General features: G+C 49.2%; 1 protein-coding gene across 2 annotated transcripts in view; it reads left to right on the top strand.

Annotated features, from left to right (window-relative positions):
* Positions 1-22,095, top strand: part of CLPB (ClpB family mitochondrial disaggregase) — a 71,804-nt gene that overhangs the window by 13,652 nt on the left and 36,057 nt on the right. For both annotated transcript variants that reach the window (XM_082219243.1, XM_082219242.1), the window contains exons 3-5: positions 48-134; positions 6,570-6,673; positions 11,438-11,566. In XM_082219243.1, coding sequence (XP_082075369.1) covers positions 48-134; positions 6,570-6,673; positions 11,438-11,566 — 320 coding nt within the window. The remainder of the gene's footprint in view (positions 1-47; positions 135-6,569; positions 6,674-11,437; positions 11,567-22,095) is intronic.

Here is a 22,095-nt window from a genome sequence, read left to right as displayed (position 1 = left end):
TCCATGGCTAACGGATATGCTTCCTCTCCCTCTTTCTCTCTGTTCAGGTTGTTGCAGGAAGGTGCCAGTGTGAATGCCCGGCACAAACTTGGCTGGACAGCTCTGATGGTAGCTGCTATAAACCGAAATTCAAGGTGTGTTATTTATTTTTCTTTGTAAGAAAGGTGCATATGACACCCACTCATGTAAAACACCAAGGCAGCATACAGCAATATACGCAAATGCCATCAAACATACAACACATTAAACATGGTAGGAAATGATCCTTAAAATGTCTGGCTCATCTTGAAAAAAATCAAGCAATTGAACAAGGCTGAATAAAAGGGTCTTCCAAGAGGCATCCAAAAGGCAGCAGCGAGGTTGCCTGTTGACTCTGCCGGAAATTTGGTGTGCTAGGTTTCTTTACTGCCTTTCTTACAGGAGATTCTGAAGGCTATATACCATTTAAAACATTAGAACTGAACATAATGGAAACAACAGATACAAGTAATAAAGTAATAAAATAGCCACATAATGGAAGGAAGACCTCAGCCTCCACAGGGCTGGTGAAGTAAACATGTATTGGGTTGTGTCCAAAAGAAGGTGAGCAGAGAGGATAATTGGACCATGATTTTGGCAGGGGTGAATGCCACACTCAAGGGGCCGAGCTGGTTTTGGGGAGAAAACCATTTGGCTTCCACTTCCTCCAGAGTGGCCAAAGTGGTCGGTTCAAGTTTTCACCCAGCTGAGAACGCTCTGCTTGTTGCACAGTGTCCTGCTTTGAGCCGAATGCACAAAACGTCTAGCAGCAGGACAGGAATAGAGAAGCCCAGTTTGGGGCGTTGTGTGATGTGTACTCCTGCAATGAATGATGGTTTGGGTGTGTCCTTGCCCAGCTCCCACCCATTCCATTCCATTGCAGCCCCTTCTCCCCTCTTTCCACTTTTCAGCAGCAGAGTGTCAAAGGGTGCAAAACAGGGCATTGTTAAACTATGGAGGGTGGTGGTCGCCAACTTGGTTGGCTTTAAAAGAGGATTAGGAAAGTTCATGGAAGAATAAGGCTATCAGTACTTACTATCCATGATACCTATACTCTGCCGTGCAGTATGCCTCCGAATACCAGATGCTGTTGCACTCACGTTCTGCCATTGTCTGGCTCTCTTCTGGCTTCCCAGAAGAGGCAACAGGTCAGCGACTGGGAGAACAGGATGTTGGACTAGATGGGCCTTTGGCCTGACCCAGCAGCCAGGCTCTTACGAAAAGCTTTGCTCCTTTGGGGATTTGTAGGTTGTTACCTGCTCTGCGCAGGACGCGGGGGGCGCTGTGGGTTAAACCACAGAGCCTAGGACTTGCTGATCAGAAGGTCGGCGGTTCGAATCCCCGCGACGGGGTGAGCTCCCATTTCTCGGTCCCTGCTCCTGCCAACCTAGCAGTTCGAAAGCACGTCCAAGTGCAAGTAGATAAATAGTAGCAAGTAGAAGTACCACTCTGGCGGGAAAGTAAACGGCGTTTCCGTGCGCTGCTCTGGTTTGCCAGAAGCGGCTTAGTCATGCTGGGCACATGGCCCGGAAGCTGTACGCCGGCTCCCTTGGCCAGGAAAGCGAGATGAGCGCTGCAACCCCAGAGTCGGTCACCTAATGGTCAGGGGTCCCTTTACAAACTGAATGTTGGAACACTAAGGTAGATAAAAGGAAGGACACCAACATGGATGGCTTTGAAAGAGGGATGGACAGATTCACAGAGGGGGGCGATTCATGGTTGCTAGCCATGATGGCTGTGGTCTGCCTCTCCAGTTGGGGGCAGCAGTGCTTCTGAATACCAGTTGCTGGGAGCCACAGGAGGGCAGAGGGCTCTTTTGTTCGAATCCTGCTTTCGGGTTTCCCAATGTGGCATCTGGTTGGCCCCTGTGAGAAGAGGGTGCTAGACTAGACGGGCTCCCCTTGGCCTGATCCCACAGGCTTGTCTTCTTATGTTCTTGAGGCTTCAGAAACAGGGTGGGTTAGAAATCAGAACCTCATTATTCCTAGCATAGGAGCAGGGTAGGCGTCTGCAGGTCCGCCCACGGGGTTCCGTTGCCTTGCTTTTTCCTGCCAATCCTTCTTTGCCTTTGTGTTTCCTGTCCTGCCTTTCTGGGCCGAAGGAGCCTCTCTGCCCTAACATCCCTTTAGGTTCCCAGGACAATCGCCGTGTCTCCTTGTAACCTTTAAAGGCAGCTCTTCAATGCGTTCAGTCTACAACTAAATTCAATTAGTTTTCTTATTTAAAGATGGAGCAAAAGAGGGCGGGGGGAGGAGAGAGAGAGAGAGAAATCCAATTTTCGGAAACGTGGGACAGCCAGTTGGAATGGGCTTTGATGTTACAACCTCTCAGGGGCGCTTTACTTAGTCACAAGTTCATAAGCAAAAAAGGCCTAATTATTTGGGAAAACACAGGATTAAACGGGCTCACAAAGGCGGAATATCCGCTCTCGGGCGACGCGATACGAATCCATGTGCCGAGTTCGTGTGTGGTGCAAACTTTGATGTGTGCTATGACAAGCTGGAAGTCGTGACCCCCTCGGGGAGCTCCTTAAGACAGGCCAAGAGGCAGGGGGTGGGCCCTGGGGGTCTGTTTGTTTAACTTTGATGTCCGAGCAGCAACGGGCTCCCTTGTTTGTGGGGCTGCGGAGGGGTGGGTTGAGCGCCCCCCCCTCCGACCTTTGCAGGTGGACAATGGCCAGCGGTGGAGTGTGACGGTTGTTGACCATTCCGAGTGGCTGGTGGACCAGAACAGGGTTTCGGGAGAAAGGCTCTTCATGCTACAATAATTGCCCCAGATGGTTCCTCGTCCCAGCCTTTGCCCAGTGTTAAGCCTTTTATCTGCAAGAGTGGCTGGAGCGCTGACTCTGCGCTCGCCTGCCTGCCTGGTGCAGAACCAGTGTGGTTCCTTGGTTAAGGCTTGGTACAAAATGTTTGTGGGAGTGGCAGCTTAATCTTAATTTCTTTCTTTCTTTTTATAAGAAAGGTCCTTGGATAAATGGCTGTCATTGGGGCCAGCCTCTGAGAATATACAGTGCTACCTCGGGTTAAGTACTTAATTCGTTCCGGAGGTCTGTTCTTAACCTGAAACTGTTTTTAACCTGAAGCACCACTTTAGCTAATGGGGCCTCCCGCTGCTGCCGCCGTGCTGCTGCTGCGCGATTTCTGTTCTCATCCTGAAGCAAAGTTCTTAACCTGAGGTACTATTTCTGGGTTAGCGGAGTCTGTAACCTGAAGCGTATGTAACCTGAAGCATATGTAACCCGAGGTACCACTGTAATGAGAAGCTGATGAAGTCAGTGCCATAGTTTCCCCTCTTGCAGTCAGAGGATAATACAATGGTACCTCTGGATGCGAATGGGATCCATTCCGGAGCCCCATTTGCATCCTGAAGCGAACGCAACCCGCGCATGCGCGGGTCACGATTCGCCACTTCCACGCATGCGCGTGACGTCATTTTGAGCATCTGCGTGAGCGGCGAAACCCGGAAGTAACGCGCTCCGTTACTTTCAGGTCGCCATGGAGCATAACCTGAAAACGCTCAACCTGAAGCACATTTAACCCGAGGTATGGCTGTACAGGGGCATTGCCCTGATTCTCAGTCTCCCGGTTTCCCTGAGCTTGGAGCTCTCCTTGCAAGACGCGCCTTCCGTTGGCTCTAAGGGACCTCCGTTTGAAATGGACATCACGAGGTTTGCAGCCTGGTCTGTTACATGGTTGTTTTTAATATAAGGCCGCCTTCACCCGCCTGGTGCCCTCCGGGTGTTTGGGCCAGCTGGGCTCAATGGGAGTTGTAGTCCAAAACCTTTGGAGGGCACCAGTTTGGTGGCAGCTGCTTCGAGATGTATGTACGTTAGGGGCATCCTCAATTGCTGCAGCTGCTCCAGGGGGCGCAGACCTGTGGGAATAGTTGCCTGGGCTCTAGATTGTTGTGTGCAGGTAACCAAAGCTGTGGAAGCGGCTGTAAGCGTAATCTTTAGCAATAAAGAGTTAACCACCTACCGTGTTCATGCCTTTGAGTGGGAAGCGCCCTTGACACCGTACCTCCAGAGCAGGAGAAAACAAGCTGGTTCCAGCTTCCATGTGACAGCCCATAAACCTTTGTAGGTAAGCGGCCATCACTGCCTCTTGTGGGAGCAAGTTCTGTAATTCAACTGTGCACTGCGGGAACATGGACTTCACCTTTTTCTCCCTCTCTGTGTTGTGCTTGTCACTTGGGGTCCACGTTGACCACCGGCTGCCTTGATCAACCAGATCTGGCTGCTGCTGTCCAGAGGCCCTGGCTCATTCTTCCAGCAAACTCCCATTCCATCTTTTCAGAGGGTTGGACTAGATGACCCTCAGGGTCCCTCTGCAGCTATTTGAGTCTATCAGTCCAGCTGTCACGGCGCAAGCGTCCCTTCCAGCCCTTCCTCCCGATCGCGTCACCCGGCCACTAACAGCAGAAAGCACTTTTGCCGTCATCGATTTAACTGCCTGGTGAACTTTAGTTAAAGGCTGCCCTCTGGGTCAATGCAGATTTTTATATATGTGCAGATGAGGAGGCTCTGCTGCTAATGCAATTAAGACCTGATCAGCAAATTAAAGGCCTAGTTTGTTGAGGCGATTGAGCACCAGCTCAATCACAAGTTATTGAAACTCACAAGGCCGCCTGCTTCATAATGTATTTAGTGAGCCCCTCTTATGAGAGGCGGGGGGTGGGCTTCACTGTTTCACACACACACACACACACACACACACACACCCCATGCAAAAGTCCCAAAGAGGAAACACAGTCACTGTGGGACTCAGGGTCACTTCACACATCACACAACAACACGAGAGAGACCAGGATGCCCCCTGTTTCCCTTTTTTAAAACCCCACGTCTGCTGTCTCTGTGCCGGGAAGCTGTGGTTTGTTTCCAGGTCCTCGTGGAGCGAGCAAGCGCTCAAAGCCTCGATTCCTGCAATAGTCATGTGCTGCACCCATCTTTGCAGCCTGTGAGATTTTGTGATACGTGAAATGGGGCTTTGGGAAACAGTCACACCTGAAGTTATCAATGCCACTTTTGAAAAGGGGCAGAAACATTATTCACTTAATTGATGCAATAAATCAGCAGGAATTGTGACTGGAGAGTAAAATTTGCATCATTCTTTGGGGTAGCCTATGGAGCTGTTGAAAAGCTGGGACTGAAGTTTTGAAGGAATAGCATTTCTCTGATCTAGCTGGCTATAATTTGGTAGCAGGAGTCTTGCTTTCTTGTTCTTTGTTTAAAATAACTAAATCTCTCTCTCTCTCTCTCTCTCTCTCTCACACACACACACACACACACACACACACTTGTTTTAATCACTTTGTTGTTGTTACGATCTCATAACCCACCCACCTCCAAGGCCTGTCGAGTCCTGTGATAGGATATAAATACAATAAATGAATAAAAATGACTTTTTAATGGCTATTTTACTTCTCATTCACCTTTGCAAAGGCTAATTTGCTTGAAAGTTGGAGTATGTTTTGTTACCTGCCAATTGGACAGGGCCAATCAATATCTGCAATTGCTCAAATGTCAGGCTGCCTCTGCGAAAGGGAACAGTGGTAATGTGAGCTGCCTGGAGGGGATGGCCTGCCATTTTCTTGGGACATTAGGCTGAAGGGCAATTGTATGTGAAGAAGACCTTTTATAGCCTCTCCATAGATCAGGCTGTTCCTTCCATTTCCTGTTTACAGCAGTCCACGTCGAACCAGGCATGGGGTGTGTGGCATAGTAGGGGTGAATCCAGGCTGCTGCAAGCGGGGACGCCTCGGTGCCTGCAGTGCTGCAGGTGGCTCAGGCCAGTGAGCCAAGGGGCAATGCCGCAGAGGGAGGGGGCAAAGGCTCATCACCGCACATCCTCTTTCCAGGTGACCATTCTGGGCTCAGGCAGAATATAGGGACAGCCTCTCTGGAGCAAACCATATCTTGTCTTCATGGGTTCTGCTCTTTGCCCTGTTTACCCCCCCCCCAGCTTTGCATATTTGAAAGTGAGCCCCCTTGCCTACCCCAACAATACCTTGCTTAGCTCCTTCCCCAGGGAAGTTCAGGACCCAGGCAGAGGGCCTTCTTGGTAGTGGCCCCCGCCCTGTGGAACGCCCTCCCACCAGATGTCAAAGAGAAAAACAACTACCAGACTTTTAGAAGACATCTGAAGGCAGTCTTGTTTAGGGAAACTTTTAATGTTAGATTATTGTATTTTAATATTTTGTTGGAAGCCGCCCAGAGTAGCAATAAATAAATTGTTGTTGTTGTTGTTAATTATACACCTTTAGACGCCGGGCAGAAACGTTCCTTTTTAACCAGGCCTTTGGGTGATATGATTTACATCCTATTCCATTTTAAAATGTGTTTTTTTGGGGTGGGCGGCGGTTGGGTTGTTGTTTTTATTTTAATTATGTATTTTGTGGGTTTATAACTTGATTTTATTCTGTGAACCGCCCTTAGACCCCCGGGTATAGGATGGTGTATAAATAATAATAATAATAATAATAATAATAATAATAATAATAATAATGTATATACATTCTATAATAGATATATATGTATTATTTTCCAACAGTGTGGTAAAGCTTCTGCTCACAGCCGGAGCTGACCCAAACCTAGGAGATGAGTTCAGCAGCGTCTACGAGACGGCCAAAGAGAAAGGGCTCCACTCCCTGGAAGGTAAAGCAACACGGTTTGTTTGTTTTTCATTTATTAATTTCATAAATAAATCTATGCACTGCTTGATTGCAACAAAAACCTCAAAGTGGTTTACAAAAAGATAAAATAAAAAGTCACAACCATGCTTTAAAACATACAAAAGTTAAACTAGATTAACCAGATTAAAAATGCCTCAATTTTCTAAGCGTAAATAAACTCAGGACCACCTGCTGAACAATTGTAGACGATTCAGGACAGAAAAAAGAAAGCCCTCCTTCACACAGCACAAAGTTAAACTAAGGAAATCTCTCCCAGAGGAGGCAGCGATGGCCTCTTAACTTGGATGGCCGGGAAAGGGGCTTAGACAAATTCATGGAGAATAAAGCTGGCCACAGCCAGTGCCTGCGATGGTTATGCTCTGCCCTCCAGTAAATGCTTCTGAATACCAGTTGCTGGAAACCGCAGGAGAAGAGAGGGCTTCTCTTGTTCTCCGGTTCCGCTTGTGGGTTTCCTGTACAGTGGTACCTCGGGTTAAGTACTTAATTCGTTCTGGAGGTCTGTTCTTAACCTGAAACTGTTCTTAACCTGAAGCACCACTTTAGCTAATGGGGCCTCCCGCTGCACCGCCGGAGCCCGATTTCTGTTCTTATCCTGAAGCAAAGTTCTTAACCCGAGGTAATATTTCTGGGTTAGTGGAGTCTGTAACCTGAAGCGTCTGTAACCCGAGGTGCCACTGTAATGGGCTTCTGGTTGGCCACTGTGGTGAGAACAGAATGCTGCCTGATCCAGCAGCTTCTTGTTACGTTCTCACGTTGTCTGCCGTGGATTCCTTTACTCTGCAGACCACCGCATCTCTCCAGCAGTTGTCAAGGCAACACTCCAACCTCAGGCCCAGCACCTTGCACTCCCAACCAGGTAGGATGCAGAAGAGCACCCTTCAAACATCCTGCCAATTCTGGCATGCAAAGGACTACCCGGTTCGAAAGGCCACAGGCTGAATGGCTCTGTCAAGGAGGTTAACACAATCACTGTGGCTGGTTTTTTGTTTGTTTGTTTTAACCCTAATGTAAAATCTGGATCCTCAACTTGCAAAAAAAGATGGAGAGAGAAGACCTTTGCTCTAAGGAAAGGGTGAGCTCCAGATAAGCCCGGGGTTTAAACAAACGACTTTCACTGCCGGGAGAAATCCATCTCCTGATTCTGGAAATGTACCGCCTCCAAGCTACGGGGACCACGAACGGCTTCCCTGGGGAGGGCGTTTCTCTGGGGAGGGAGTTTCAAAGTTGCTTGGGAACAGCCACCACTGTGAAGGCCCTCTCCTCCGTCCCCACCAAGCATCCCTGTGAGGGCAGTGGGACTGAGAAAAGGGCCTCCCCTAAAGAACTCAGAACCCAGGCAGGTTCGTAGAAGAAGAAGAAGAAGAGTTTGGATTTGATATCCCGCCTTTCACTCCCCTTCAGGAGTCTCAAAGCGGCTCACATTCTCCTTTCCCTTCCTCTCCCACAACAAACACTCTGTGAGGTGAGTGGGGCTGAGAGACTTCACAGAAGTGTGACTGGCCCAAGGTCACCCAGCAGCTGCATGTGGAGGAGCGGAGACACGAACCCGGTTTCCCAGATTACGAGACTACCGCTCTTAACCACTACACCACACTGGCTCCAGTGTGGTAGGAGGAAATACGGTCTCTCAGATAGCTGGGACCATAAAGCCATAAGACCTTTGTGGTCTCTAATAATAGGTAAAGGTATCAGTAGGTAAAGACGTCTATTTTACCTACACTTGAGTATATATTGCACAATGTGGACCTAAAAGATGCCAGATTTCCCTTCCAGCTTACATCTTGCCTTCTCTACCTGTATGATCTGGTCCATACGTCTGCAACTTTCATTTCTGTTGCTTTTCAGACAACTTACACATCACCTCATTTTTCTCTCTGGCAGCAGCAGAACGGGAATTTTGCAAAGGGCTTTGCTGTTCTCCAGCAATGCCATTTCTTTGAATGCTAACCTGAGTTGCCATTTATTTAGGAAAGGCCAGTCAAGGTTAAAAGTCAGGGTCAGCAGATCAAATTTCAGAGCAAAAGGAAAAGAAAGAAGAGTACTTGCAGGCGTGGGCAGCAGGCTCTTCTCTAGCACTGAATGCAAAACAACATCTTAAACAAAGGGAAGCATCTTCCCAGACTCTGTTTACATCGAGAATATATCAACTAATGAATTAATTTGGTGGGGAGGGGCTGCGTCCTCTCCCTTCCCATCTATAAAACTTTTTGGCTGAAGAGGGGAGGAGTGAGATAGCTGGAGTGGAGGAAAATACAGCCACTCAGAAGGAAGTTGCATTAATTTTGAGGGTGGGGGTTGACATGTTTTATTAAAAAGAATAAATTCAGCTGCATTTTTTTGAGAGCAAGAGAGAGGGAGGGAGAAAGGAGATTGTGCGTGCGAGAAAGAAAAACTGCCTTTGTTTTGCAGGGTTATTTTTAACGATTTGCATATTTTGTGTATAAATTTTTTTTTTCCATAAAAGCATCCAAATCGGGGGAGCTGTGCGGCAGGGCCGCCACGCGCAAAATATATTACAGACATTTATATGGATGGCAGGGAGGGGAGATGGAGAGCTGAAAATTTCCAGGCTCCCCTGTGATTGATGGCAGGCGAGGCTCCCCTTGACGCTTTATTGAGTTTCCGATGATTATCTCTCGCGGAGACATTTTTTACGGATGACGGCCGAGCTGTCACGGCGGACCACGGGGGGAAAAGCAGCCCAACAATAATAACGCTTTAATCTTTTTACTGCACTGCTCCCTAGTATCTCAGATTCATCTTCCCTGACACCAGCCACTTGATTATCCTGCCCCTCCCTGGATAGGCAAAGGAGAGCAGGGAAGCAAACAAACAAACAAACAAATAAGCAAGCATATCTCAATTCCCCCCTCCCCCCCAAAAAAACACCCCCTACACAAAGCATGGTCATACAAAAGTCACACCAATTGCTACTTCTGTAGGTGTTGAGGTTTATTAGCAGTGATGCCAGACAGGAGAGAACCCAGCTATTAATTACAATATTTTAGATGTGGCTTCTTTTATAACTTGGGGTTTTTTGGGGGGTGGAAGGCGGTGGTATCAAGGCGCCGTAGACGCTGTTTGCTGCCGAGGAGCCGATCTGAGTGCCTGTTCCCTGATCCTGCTAAGCGCTACTCGCCCCAAGAATGGGGAGAGAAGGAAGGGCTCAACTTTGCAGGGATGCCTCCGCTGCAAAGCTCCTGAGCCAATTCCTGAGCTGGCTTAAGTGCCACTGCTCTTCCCAGGAGCCCCCTGGGGAAGGAGAGCCAGCCAGAGATCCCTTCGCCCTCTGTAGAATTCACTGGCGGTTGGGAGGGGGCACTTGAAGGAGAGTCAGCCCACGGCACTTTCTCTGGTCTAACACCAGCGGCAGCCTTGCACAAGGGATGGAGCCTGGGGAAGAAATCACGGTCCATCCTCCAGATTGTTTCCTTGTTTGAAGAGCATCACAAGGGGCTGGGAGGCGTGGCTTAGTGGTACCTTGCATGGGTTGTGCATGGGAAAGGCAGTAAATCTGGAAACCTTGGGCAGCCACAGCGCTGGGCAAGGTGCTCTGACTTTGCTTAAAACTGTTCTGTGCATTGTGTCCTTGTGTCTCCCTGCCCATCTCCCCTGCGCACACCGGGTCCAGGAACCCTGAAGTCTTGAATCAAGCAACAAGAAGCCTTTTGCCCGGGGGATTTTAATAAACCACTAGGGTTCTTTTTATTTCATTCATTCATTGATTTTATTTGTATGCCGCTTTTCCATCAAAAAAAAAATCATGCTCAAAGCTGCTTGCAACAAAGAAACAGGGATGCATTTCCTACACACCCTGCAAAAACAATTTCATAATATCATAGTAAAACAATAACATAGCAACCATAACATAGCATAGCAAATCAATACCATTCCCAAAAAAACCCACATTCCAATTCTAGAAATATAACAAGATTACTTAAACATTATTATTATTATTATTATTATTATTATTATTATTATTATTATTAATTGAATTTGTATACCGCCCTATAGTCTCATGTCTCAGACCACGTACCCTGTGGTCACATTTTCAGATTCGTTTCTGTAGCCATGAGGACTAGCAGCGTTGATATCTGCAGTCTTCCACTCAGCTAACAAAAGCACATTCATTCCGTCAGATATTTGAAGAGCAACAGCAGAAGTATACCCAAATCTTTTCCTGGAGGAGCAGGCTTATCAGTGGCTATGCCATGGGTAGGCAAACTAAGGCCCGGGGGCCGGATTCGGCCCAATTGCCTTCTCAATCCGGCCCGCAGATGGTCCGGGAATCAGTGTGTTTTTACCTGAGTAGAATGTGTCCTTTTATTTAAAATGCATCTCTGGGTTATTTATGGGGCATAGGAATTTGTTCATATTTTTTTTTCAAAGTATAGTCTGGCTGCCCACAAGGTCTGAGGGACAGTGGACCGGCCTCCTGCTGAAAAAGTTTGCTGACCCCTGGGCTATGCTCTGTCTCCACAGTTAGAAGCAACAATCCTTCTGAATGCCAGTTGCTGGATCCTGCTTGCAGGTTTCCCACAGGCATTTGAGGAACGGGCGCTGGGCTCGATGAGCTCCCTTTGGGCTGATTCACCAAGACAATGCTTATGTTCCTCTGATGTCCCCTTCTTTGAGGACCACCTAGCTAGATGTCTCAGCTACTTCTCCTCCATCCAGCAGTGGCCATGGTTCATCTTCTCCCCCTGCCACCCCCTTCCCTTTGCAGTTCTGGTCACACGGGAGGACGACTTCAACAACCGCCTGAACAACCGGGCCAGTTTCAAGGGCTGCACGGCTTTGCATTATGCTGTGCTGGCGGATGATTACTCCACGGTCAAGTTGCTTCTGGATGGAGGTAAGGGAAGAGCTGTCATCACTGGGCCTGGGGAGGGCAAGGAGTGCCAGTTGCCCACTGGAACTTTGGGCGCAGAATCTGATGATAGAGACAGCATTTTTAGTCAGCCTAGTTGTTTCACACACACAAAAGAAAGTAAATGGCTCACATTTTCTTTTTTTTTACATGTATTTACTACATAGCAGGTATAATAACAGATGCCAGATAAAATAAAAGTAGAAAATAATGACATTCAAAACCCAACAAGCCTGCTATCCCAGCTATCCCAACCTGGTTAGCCCCCTAAAAACTCTGATACCCCATTTTTAAATACGATATACTCCCATACAGACTCCTTACAATGCGTTTAAAACCAAAATCGCATTTGGGTAGAAACTGTTTCTCAGACAGCTAGTCCTAGTCTTTATAACCCTGTACAGTGGTACTTCGGGATGTGAACGGGATCCATTCCGGAGCCCTGTTCGCATCCTGAATAGAATGTAAGACGTGATGGCACATCTGCGCGGGCCGCGTTTTGCCGCTTCCATGCATGCGCATGACGTCATTTTTGAGCATCTGCGCATGCGCGAGCAGCGAAACCTGGAAGTAACACGCTCCATTACTTCTGGGTTGCCGTGGAGCGCAACCTGAAAGCGCTCAACCTGAAGCACATTCAACCCAAGGTATGACTGTACCTTCTTCCAGAAGGCAGAAGCTGAAAGAGATCATTTCCGGGGGGCGCACTATCTTGCGCTTATCTGTGCAGCTTTCTTATGGCACCTGGAAGCGTAGATTTGATCCAAGGTGGGAAGAGTGCACATATTTCCATACCCGAATCAAAAATAATAAATTAATATCACAAGGTTCCAAGTAACACAATTGGGTTTATATTATCCTGCACCTTATTCTTCCAAAAACATTATTTAAAAATTCTCAGTAAAGGCATCGTCTTGATGTCTGCCCTCTCAGCCTCTTGACATGTACATAAGCTTAACCTTGCATACCACGTCCCAGATTTCAGTGGTCTATTCTCACATTTTCAAAATATTTAGTGGGGGCTCTGATCTCCAGAGCCCCTGCATGGTGCTGCTTCATTGACTCCTCGTCTCGGCCTCTTGTTCAGTAGGGACTTGTGGGTGCTGGCGAAGGCAGGCAGGCCGGCTGACCTCAAGGAGAGGGGCCAGCTTCTGGTGCTTCTCTGAGCCCTGGCCCCACGGCATCGGCAGATTTGGAGCTTTGCATGAGGGGCTCTTTTCATGGATGTTTGGGCAACTTGCACGCCATTTTGGGGGGCTCCTTTCACGTGTGTTTGGAGAAGCTTTTAGTCAAACAGAAGCGAGGTGGGCTGGCGCAAGGGTCACGACCTCCTCTTTGGGGCTTACTTAGTTTAATGTGCTGGAGCCCACATTCTCGAAGCCTAGTTTCCCAGGGAGACTCCCAACCTGTGGCTTCCCTTTGTCCTGAATGTGGACGTCCTCCCGCCTGCCTGCCTGCCTGCCTCCCTCCTCCCGCCTGCCTCCCCCAGTGCTAGTCCTTACTACAATTATCCCAGCCCCCCAACACACACACACCCCCAGTGCATTCTTCGGATTTTGTTCCAACTCCATCGGAGTCTTGATGGTCTTTTAAAAGCTCGCTGCCCTTTGTGAAGACAATGTTGCCATGTGCTGTGCCTTTGACATTCGAGAGCTGGGCGCTTCCTCCGCGCTCGAACAGAACAGGCGCCCTTTGCCCTCTCCTTTACGCTCTTCCCACACCTGCCTTTTTTCCAGAGTGCCCTCTGGTCTGGCCAACACTTCCTCCTCTGCTGGCCACTCTGCCCTCGGGGCCAAAGCCATTAACCACCCAGTCTCCCCGCCTTCCCTTAAACAGCCACCTTGTCCTTCGGTGTGGGTGGGGGCGCTGTCCCTTTCAGCCCCCGCAGCCTGGCGAGAGGCAGCCTCCACCTCACTCCGTCGCCGTGGCCTTTGGCGGCCCCCTCGCTGAATCACTTGACCCTTCCTTGTGGTCAGCCTGTCCGTGCCCAGCAGACCGCGAGATGCGAGTCCCCTCTCTCTGTGGGCCGCTTGCGGGCTCCTGACCTGCGCTGACACCACTCAATGGCCTGCGTGGGAGAAGGAGCGCCCGCCTCGCAAGGCACATTTCAGGCTTCATTCAGCCCATTCCATACCCGATCGATCCTTGGGTTTTGTGTTCCTTTTATTGGCCCAAAAAGGGGCCCAAAGCCAGCAGCACGCGCAGGTTGGTGGGGGCTTAATAATGCACGCTGCCTTTTGAAAACGGTCGTGGCATATTATTACGGGGCTTAAAACTTTCCTCCACCTTCTTGCTCTGGGGCATTTTGCAGCCAGAGAGCAGCAATCCTTGGTGATGGAAGGTGCAAGAGGAGGAGGAGGGTAGCGTGCCCTGCTTCTATAGGGCTGAGTCCTTCCGCTTCTTCTGCGGCAAAGTCCCTGTCCCTCGACGGAATGAATGGGGCAGACAAAATTAGCAAAGGGGTGGAGCAACTCCCCAGTGAAGAAAGGTTACAGCATTTGATTTGGAACTTTTTCACTGAGAGAAAAGGCGAATCAGAGGGGACGTGATAGAAATTTATAAAATTATGCGTGGCATGGCGAGAACAGATAGAGAAAAGTTTTTCTCCCTCTCTCCTAACGTGAGAGAACTTGTGAACATCTAATGAAGCTGAATGTTGGAAGATTCAGAACAGGCGCAAGTTAAACAGCCACAGGAGGCGGTGGTGGCCACCAACCTAGGCGGCTTTAAAAGAGGATCAGACTAATTCATGGCAGGAAGGACTGTCAGTGGCTAATTAGACTAATGAATTAGTCTAATTTTGATTAGTCTAAATCCACAGTTGGAGCCAGCCGTGCTTCTGAATACAAGTTGCTGGAAACAGCAGGAGAGGAGAGAGCGGGTCTCATTCTCAAATCCTTCTTGTGGGTTTCCCATTAGGGCATCTAGCGGGCCGCTATGAGAATAGGATGCTGGACTAAATGGGCCATTGGCCTGATCCAGCAGGCTATTATGTTTCTACCGTGTCTGGATTCTTTGGTTAAATAGGATAGCCCTCTGCTTCATTGGCTGATTTAGTTTTTCCTCAGAAGGTGAAATACTAATTTGCTCATGTTCCTGATTACCTTAAAACAACTCCGGTGGTAGGTGTGCACCTAGAATTGTGTAATTGGCCCTTGCATTCTCTGCTGTAGACACAGGCCTCTTTGAAGCGTATTTCCATGAATGGGCTACCCGTCCCCGTGCCCTTGTCTCACCCCTGGCATTTGTGCAGCGCAAAAGGCAGCAAGGACCGTTGTGTGTGGGCTCTTGCCCCAGCGCAGCGCCTGTCTCCGTCATTCGCATAGCAAAAGACTGTGGTCTTGTCCCGTGATGTAGGTTGGGATGATTGCAATGGTGGTGTCTCATCAAACAGAGCTATGGAGAGGTCAGGTGTGGGCACAGAAGGAAATGTGATGGAAGCAGCCCAGAGGACTCCTTAACAGGAGCACTGACAACCCCCTTTGCATTTGCAACTTATAAGTGCAAATGCAGAACTTACAAGGTTGTTCATTTCCAGTCTCCACTTCCAAACAGACCCCACGATTTTGGTTCGGAAGAGGATGTTGCTCTTGTTCCAGTGCAGTTGCAACTCTTTCTCCCACGTTGTGGGTTTGCCCTTAAAACAGAGGAGCATCTGCCAAGGTCCTCTCCACCCACCCAGCCCCTGCTTCTCTGTGCCTAGATCTCTCTCTCCCTTTCTCTCTCTCATCCTGCTCATATTTACAAGAGAATGTGATAAATTCCGTATTGATTCCTTCTGTTGCACTGTAAATTTTGCAAAAGATGATTAAATAGTGCAATAGAGTCTGCCAGCGCCAGGGCTCAATATGTTGTGGGCCAGCGGTATCGACCCCCCATATCTGAAGGCAGCGAGCTCCAACCCCAGCAGCCCCAGACCAGTAATTAAACTCCGGCGAGACCGGGATGTAAAAGCCAATCTTGTCACGGCGTCGAGGGCTCCAGCGTCCCGACACAGGGAGCGCAATAAGCTCCTGACCAGCAGCAGGTTTATGTCTGTGTCGAAGCTTTTAAGAATAGTTTCCCCACAGGGTGGGGAGCAAATGGAGCCCTCGGAAGTCTTTCTGGGCACAGAGGTTTTCGCACTGACACAACCATTTGTAAGACATTTAATAGCGCCATATAAAGGGAACGGGGCGGGGGAATGTGTGTGTGTGTGTGTGTGTGTGTGTGTGTGTGTGTGTGTGTGATAGGAGACAGAAGTCACTGACTCTTTTGCACTTGTTTTTTCCTTGCTGCACACACGGGGCCAAGAAGGTTCACACATTTGTGGCGGCATAGGAGAGGGGGAACCGCATGTCTGAATTCCCCCTCAAAGAAAGAAGTCAGTGGCCCTGGAAAGTTAGGAGGAGCCTCAAGCCCCAATTCTCTGTAACACACCGACTTTCCATGTGCCAGGCTATTTTTGACATTAGAGAGCCACAAGAATGTGAGAAGATCCTGGAGAATCAGGTCAGGTGGATCTTCTCTGCAGCATTTGACAGAAGGAGAAGTTATCCATTCATGTTTGGGTATCAGGCATCCTGGTCTCACAGCGGCCGACCAGATGCTTGCAGGAAAGCTGCAAGCAGGAGTCTAACACAAGAGCGCACCCACTTCCTGTGGCTTCTAGCAGCTGGTATTCAGAAACATCCCTCCAACTGTGGAGGCAGAGTAATAGCCTTCAATTGCCCTCTTCTCCATGAATTTGTCTACTTCTCTCTTGAAGCCATCCAGGTTGGTGGCCATCAGTGCCTCCTGTGGCAGGGAGTTCCGTAGTTTAACTATGCGCTGCATTAATAAGTCCTTTCTTTTATCTGTCCTGAATCTTCCAACATTCAGCTTCCTTGGAGCTCCACAAACTCCAGTGCTAGAAGAGAGGGGGAGGGACATTCCTCTGTCCAGTTTATTTCTTTAATTGATAACTCAAGAGCGTATGAGCAGTCCTGCTGGATCAGGCCAAAGGCCCATCTAGTCCAGCCTCCTGTTCTTACAGTGGCCAACCAGATGCTGCAGTGGTCAAACCGCAAGCAGGATTCGAGCAGAAGAGCATTTTCTGGCAAATGGTATTCAGAAGCATTGCTGTCTCGAACTGCAAAGCAGAGCCATTGCGGCCAGTAGCCATTGATAGCCTCAGGGGACTAATGTAGTCCAGCACCTTGTTCTCCTAGTGGCCAGCCAGCTCTTACAGTCTGTTCCGCTTCTGGCCATTTAAAAACCAGCTCAGATGAAGAAATCACACAGTACATCCAGAAAACTTTCAGATTCAAGCTTATATGAGGATCTAGTGGGAAGGACTTTTACAATTTTTGGGCGCTTTTGAAAACCCTCTCTGAGTACACTCCTACTGTGGGTAATGTGTTGCAGTGATGCTACAGCAGAGAGAGTCTTCTCTGCTCACTGGCCTCCCTTAAACAGCAATTGACCTCCATTCTGAAGGAAATCAGCCCTGAGCGCTCACGGGAAGGACAGATCCTGAAGCTGAGGCTCCAAGACTTTGGCCACCTCCAGAGAAGAGAAGACTCCCTGGAAAAGACCCTGATGTTGGGAAAGATGGAGGGCACAAGGAGAAGGGGACGACAGGACGAGATGGTGGGACAGTGTTCTCGAAGCTACCAGCATGAGTCTGACCAAACTGCGGGAGGCAGTGGAAGACAGGCGTGCCTGGCGTGCTCTGGTCCAGGGGGTCACGAAGAGTCGGACACGACTAAACGACTAAACAAAAAGCATACGTGAAGTGCTTTGTGCATAAGAACCTAAGAAGAGCCTGCTCGATCAGGCCAGTGGCCCATCAGCATCCTGTTCTCACAGTCAGATGCCGTAGTGAGAAACCCACAAGCAGGATTCAGCACAAGAGCAACTCTCCCCTCCTGCAGCATGAATTTGCCCAGTCCTCTTTTAAAGCCATCTGGGTTAATGGCCATACCGGCCTCCTTGCAAAGGCAAGTTCTGTAGTTTAACTACGCAGTATGTGAAGAAGAAGAAGAAGAAGAGTTTGGATTTGATATCCCGCCTTTCCCTCCCTTTAAGGAGTCTCAAAGCGGCTCACATTCTCCTTTCCCTTCCTCCCCCACAACAAACACTCCGTGAGGTGAGTGGGGCTGAGAGACTTCAAAGAAGTGTGACTGGCCCAAGGTCACCCAGCAGCTGCATGTGGAGGAGCGGAGACGCGAACCCGGTTCCCCAGATTACGAGTCTACCGCTCTTAACCACTACACCACACTGTCCCTTTCTTTTATCTGTCCCGAATCTTCCAACATTCAGCTTCGTGAGATGTCCCCGAGTTCTAGAGCAATTCTGTGGTGCTATGTAAATAACGGTTGCTGTTATGGAAAGATTCCCTGAGATCTGTGACTTGTTGCACCTTGGCTTCAGAATGTAAAAGAGCCAGCACAAGGTGGGGGCCCAGAAGAGGAGACCTTGGCCCTTTTGGAGGCGGCTGGAGGGTCCCCAGCACCCAGGTGTCCCGCCCTTCTGAGCTCAGTTGTATAAACATTCCGGGAAGTGGCTTTCACCTGTCATGCCCAGCTGAGACAGGTGACACTTTGTCGGCGGTGGAGGTGATTAGAACCATGAGCTGTTGGCAGAGAGAGCTGGATTTATTGCGGCTGGCGCAGAGCTGCTGCTATCTCCGTTTTTAAAAAGCTACCTGTGAAGTATCTGTGCCGCCCCATATCAGAAGCACGTTTATTTTACTGGAAAAAGGGTGATCATGTTAATTCAATCACGGTGAGGCTCAGGAGGACAGGAGTCTCTTTCTATTACTTTAACTAGCCATGTAGAGCAATAAGGATGTCAGGGCTTGTCAGAGATGATGGCTGATGACACGGCGTCATCCCTTGTACGGCTGTGAAGGCGGCTTCCTCCTGGCAAAGGCTGGACTGACTGTTTGGGGGCTTGAAGTCAGTCCTGCTGACGGTAGGTGACATTTCATGCACTCACACACTTCCAAAGTCCTACTGTGACTTCCAGAGAAGAAACCTTGCAGCCAGTTTATTCCTTGTAGCTGATGAATACAGTTGCTGCTTTGGATATCTTGCTTGCATAGCAATTTTTTAATTGCTCTGCTTTGGATATCTCACTTGTGTTGCAATGAAAATGATGGCGAGAGGCTACTTGGGTTGATGGAATAAAGCAACATTAGTGTGGAGACCCTACGGCTTTAAAGGACCAAGGGGACAACCACTTATGTGGTGGGTGGACGATCTAAAACTAACAGCTGGTCTTATGTGGGTACAGACCAGAAAGCAAATGAGAGAACTTGGAAGAGGCGTATATCCCCTGTAAAGAGAGAGGAAAGGGAGCAGTTTTATCGTGGAAGGGAAGTGCAACACAGTTCTTTCTAGAATCACAGAGATGGGGTGCTGAAGGCAGCCATCTCGTCCCATCCCTGGCTGCTGCAAGTGGGAGGCTGCTCGCCCCGCAGAGCTCCACAGATGCAGGGGCACTTCTTTGAGTCAACAGGGGCTGTTGTGCATAGAGCTGTACGTCCAGATGATGCAAACAGAGTAAAACAAAGCAACATTCTGCAGGGATCAGCAATCATACGAAAGCTGGTCTGACCCAGGAGATGCTTCCTTCTTTACCCCAGTATTTGACAGTGTTCAAGGCAGTGGATGCTGGAGGAGACTCTTGAGAGTCCCATGGACTGCAAGTAGATCAAACCTCTCCATTCTGAAGGAAATCAGCCCTGAGTGCTCACTGGAAGGACAGATCCTGAAGCTGAGGCTCCAATACTTTGGCCACCTCATGAGAAGAGAAGACTCCTTGGAAAAGACCCTGATGCTGGGAAAGATGGAGGGCACAAGGAGAAGGGGACAACAGAGGACGAGATGGTGGGACAGTGTTCTTGAAGCTACCAGCATGAGTGTGACCCAACTGCAGGAGGCAGTGGAAGACAGGAGTGCCTGGCATGCTCTGGTCCAGGGGGTCACGAAGAGTCGGACACGACTAAACGACTAAACAACAAGGCAATGGGTGTATACAAAGCCCCTCCCATCAAATCATGCCACATTTTTGCTATGGAGCAGGACCCCATGCCAAGTGGCACACGGCATCCTCCTCTTCATCCCTCTTGATGACTTTAAAAGAGGATTAGGTAAATTCATATTGCTGGCTGCTATCCATGAGTTGGAGGCAGTGATGTATTCAAATACCACTTGCTGGAAACTACGGGAAAGGAGAGAAGAGGATCCTGGACTGGGTGGTCCAGAAGGCTCTGGTTATGGAAGGAGGGAAGGAGCCAGACTCTGAGAGCTGTATTTTTTATGTAAACAAGAGTACCTTATTGTGAAATTTGTTGTCATTATATTAATTATTAACAATGGCAATGCCTTTCTGCACTACGGCAGCCAACAGCAAAATTATCAAGTACAAAATCAATACAAATACGACAAGCAACGAAGGCCAGGAGGAATTAGAACAGCAGGTTGCAAATGGGAGCAGCTATAAACAAAAATGCCGCTTTAACAAGCGGCTGCCAACAAACCTAAGAACCAGACTCCCTTTTCGAACATGCCCCTCCCAACCCTCCGCCACAATGCGCAGAGATGGGTTTTGAAAGGGATCAGACAGAAACCAAGGAGGATCGGATCCAGCCATGGGTGGGTCTGTGGGGCTTCCATGTTCAGAGGCAGTATACCTGTGAGTAGCAGGCAAACCAACTTGGCAGGGGGTGCAGAGGAGTCTTGCCTTTGTGGTGGCCTGTTTCCCAGATGCTTCCAGCTGGCCACTGCCTGGGACCGAGGCTACTGGACTTGCTGGACCTTTGGGCTGACACCTTCTCTCGCATTTGTATGCTGCCTCCTAAGACAGATTGGCACTCCTCCTGCCGCCCCTCCTAACTTTGTATAGGGGATTTGACAAAGTAGCATCCCAGCTGCAACCCCCCTGCCCCCCCAGTCAGTCTCTCTCTCTCTCTTTTGCACATTTTCCTCAACCCCCCCCCCTTGCCCTGCAGTTATTAACAAGCCAAAGCCATCCGGCAGAGCCGCATACATCCATAATCTCTTCCCTCAGCCCTCCGTATTGACAGTTATCTGGAATCTGAAGGAATTCAAGACAAATGATTAAGAGGATGGAGTTAATAAAATTTGAAAAATTGAGACCTGTCAGTCCGCTAAACTTTTTTCAATACCACCGACAGGAACATATTTCCCCAATGAGTGACCTTCTGCAGCTGCTCGGGTCCTGCGCTGCTGGGGTGGCGTTGGGAGCGAGCCGGCCTGCTATTTATCAAATATTATAAGCCGGGGCCTACTAATAATATGAGCCGAGCTGGGGAGGGCAAAGGCAGGCAGGCAGGAGGAGCCTGGGGCGTTGCCCAGGTGTTGGTTCTCTGCCAGAGACAGCGAGTGGGAGGTGACAAATTGCATCCCGTATCGGCTCTGGGAGGCTGGTGCCCTCTCAGCAGGCGTGTGCCCTGTGGTGGCACGGAACGCAGTCCCTGCTCCTTGGGGCCAGCTGCCCCGACTGCAGAGGGGCCGAGGTCAGGCCAGGGCTCTGGGGGGAAAGCCAGTGGCCACCCTCTGCGACGACAGCAATGATGGGTTAGCAAGTGTCTTGACACCCCAGTTATTTATTGAAGCATAATATTTTATTGCCGCCGGTACCGGAGGTGGCCATCGACCGCTTGTGTGAGCCTGGTTCTATCAATTATTGCAGCAATTAGTCAAGTCGTCAAAGCCATTAACAGGGGGATTAGGCCAATATTGGTTAGCCATTATTAATAGATCAACGGGAGGAAATTTAGGGTCTTCCATGAAGAAGGCAGAGCTGGCCTGGAGGATGCTCCCTTGTAGGGGCCCGAGGAAACTTCCTCCTCTTCCAGAAGAGCGCAAAACTGTTGTGTAAGAGAAAGAATTGTGTGTTAGATGTGGGTCACTGTCTCTTTAAAAGATATTGAGTGCCCAGGGCAGGCCGTATATAATCTCACCTGTTCTGATCATACTTTTTATTGGGCACGACAAGGCTCACAACAGAAATTACTCTGCATTGGATGTTTATGGAGCACATTTTTCATTCTGCAAGCAAATATAGATCCCTATATGCCAGATGTTGGAAATAGCTAATCTCCCTCTCCTGGGTTCGTAGCAGCAGATCAGCCAGTGCCAACAACGCTGTGACAAGGCGACAAGCAGAACACTGTTTCCGGGGTTTGGAAATTGCACTGCAGGCACCAGGATTCTACCGCGGAGCTGCCTGTTGCTGCTTTCAAAGCCCATTTGTGTGGTGTGCGCATAGGCAGCTGCCTTAAAGCAGCTCCGAACCTTAGTCCACTGAGGCTGGCATGGTCTTTTCAGACTGGAGGTCTCTAGCCGAGAGAATCCCCCCTGCCATCTCTCTTCCTCAGGATCCTTTTAGCTAGAGATTGAAATTCTAACTGCTTGATTCTGAACCTGGGACTTGGTGAGCAGAGCAATCTCCCTGCCACTGAGTACAATTTCCACTCACTCCGGGGTCTTAGTGGACACCGTCTCGAAGGAAGAGTTATTTCC

This window comes from Podarcis vaucheri, assembly GCF_965113315.1.
Source record: "Podarcis vaucheri genome assembly, chromosome: 4".
NCBI classification, from domain to species: domain Eukaryota; kingdom Metazoa; phylum Chordata; class Lepidosauria; order Squamata; family Lacertidae; genus Podarcis; species Podarcis vaucheri.
This window is presented reverse-complemented; position numbering and strand designations above follow the sequence as displayed.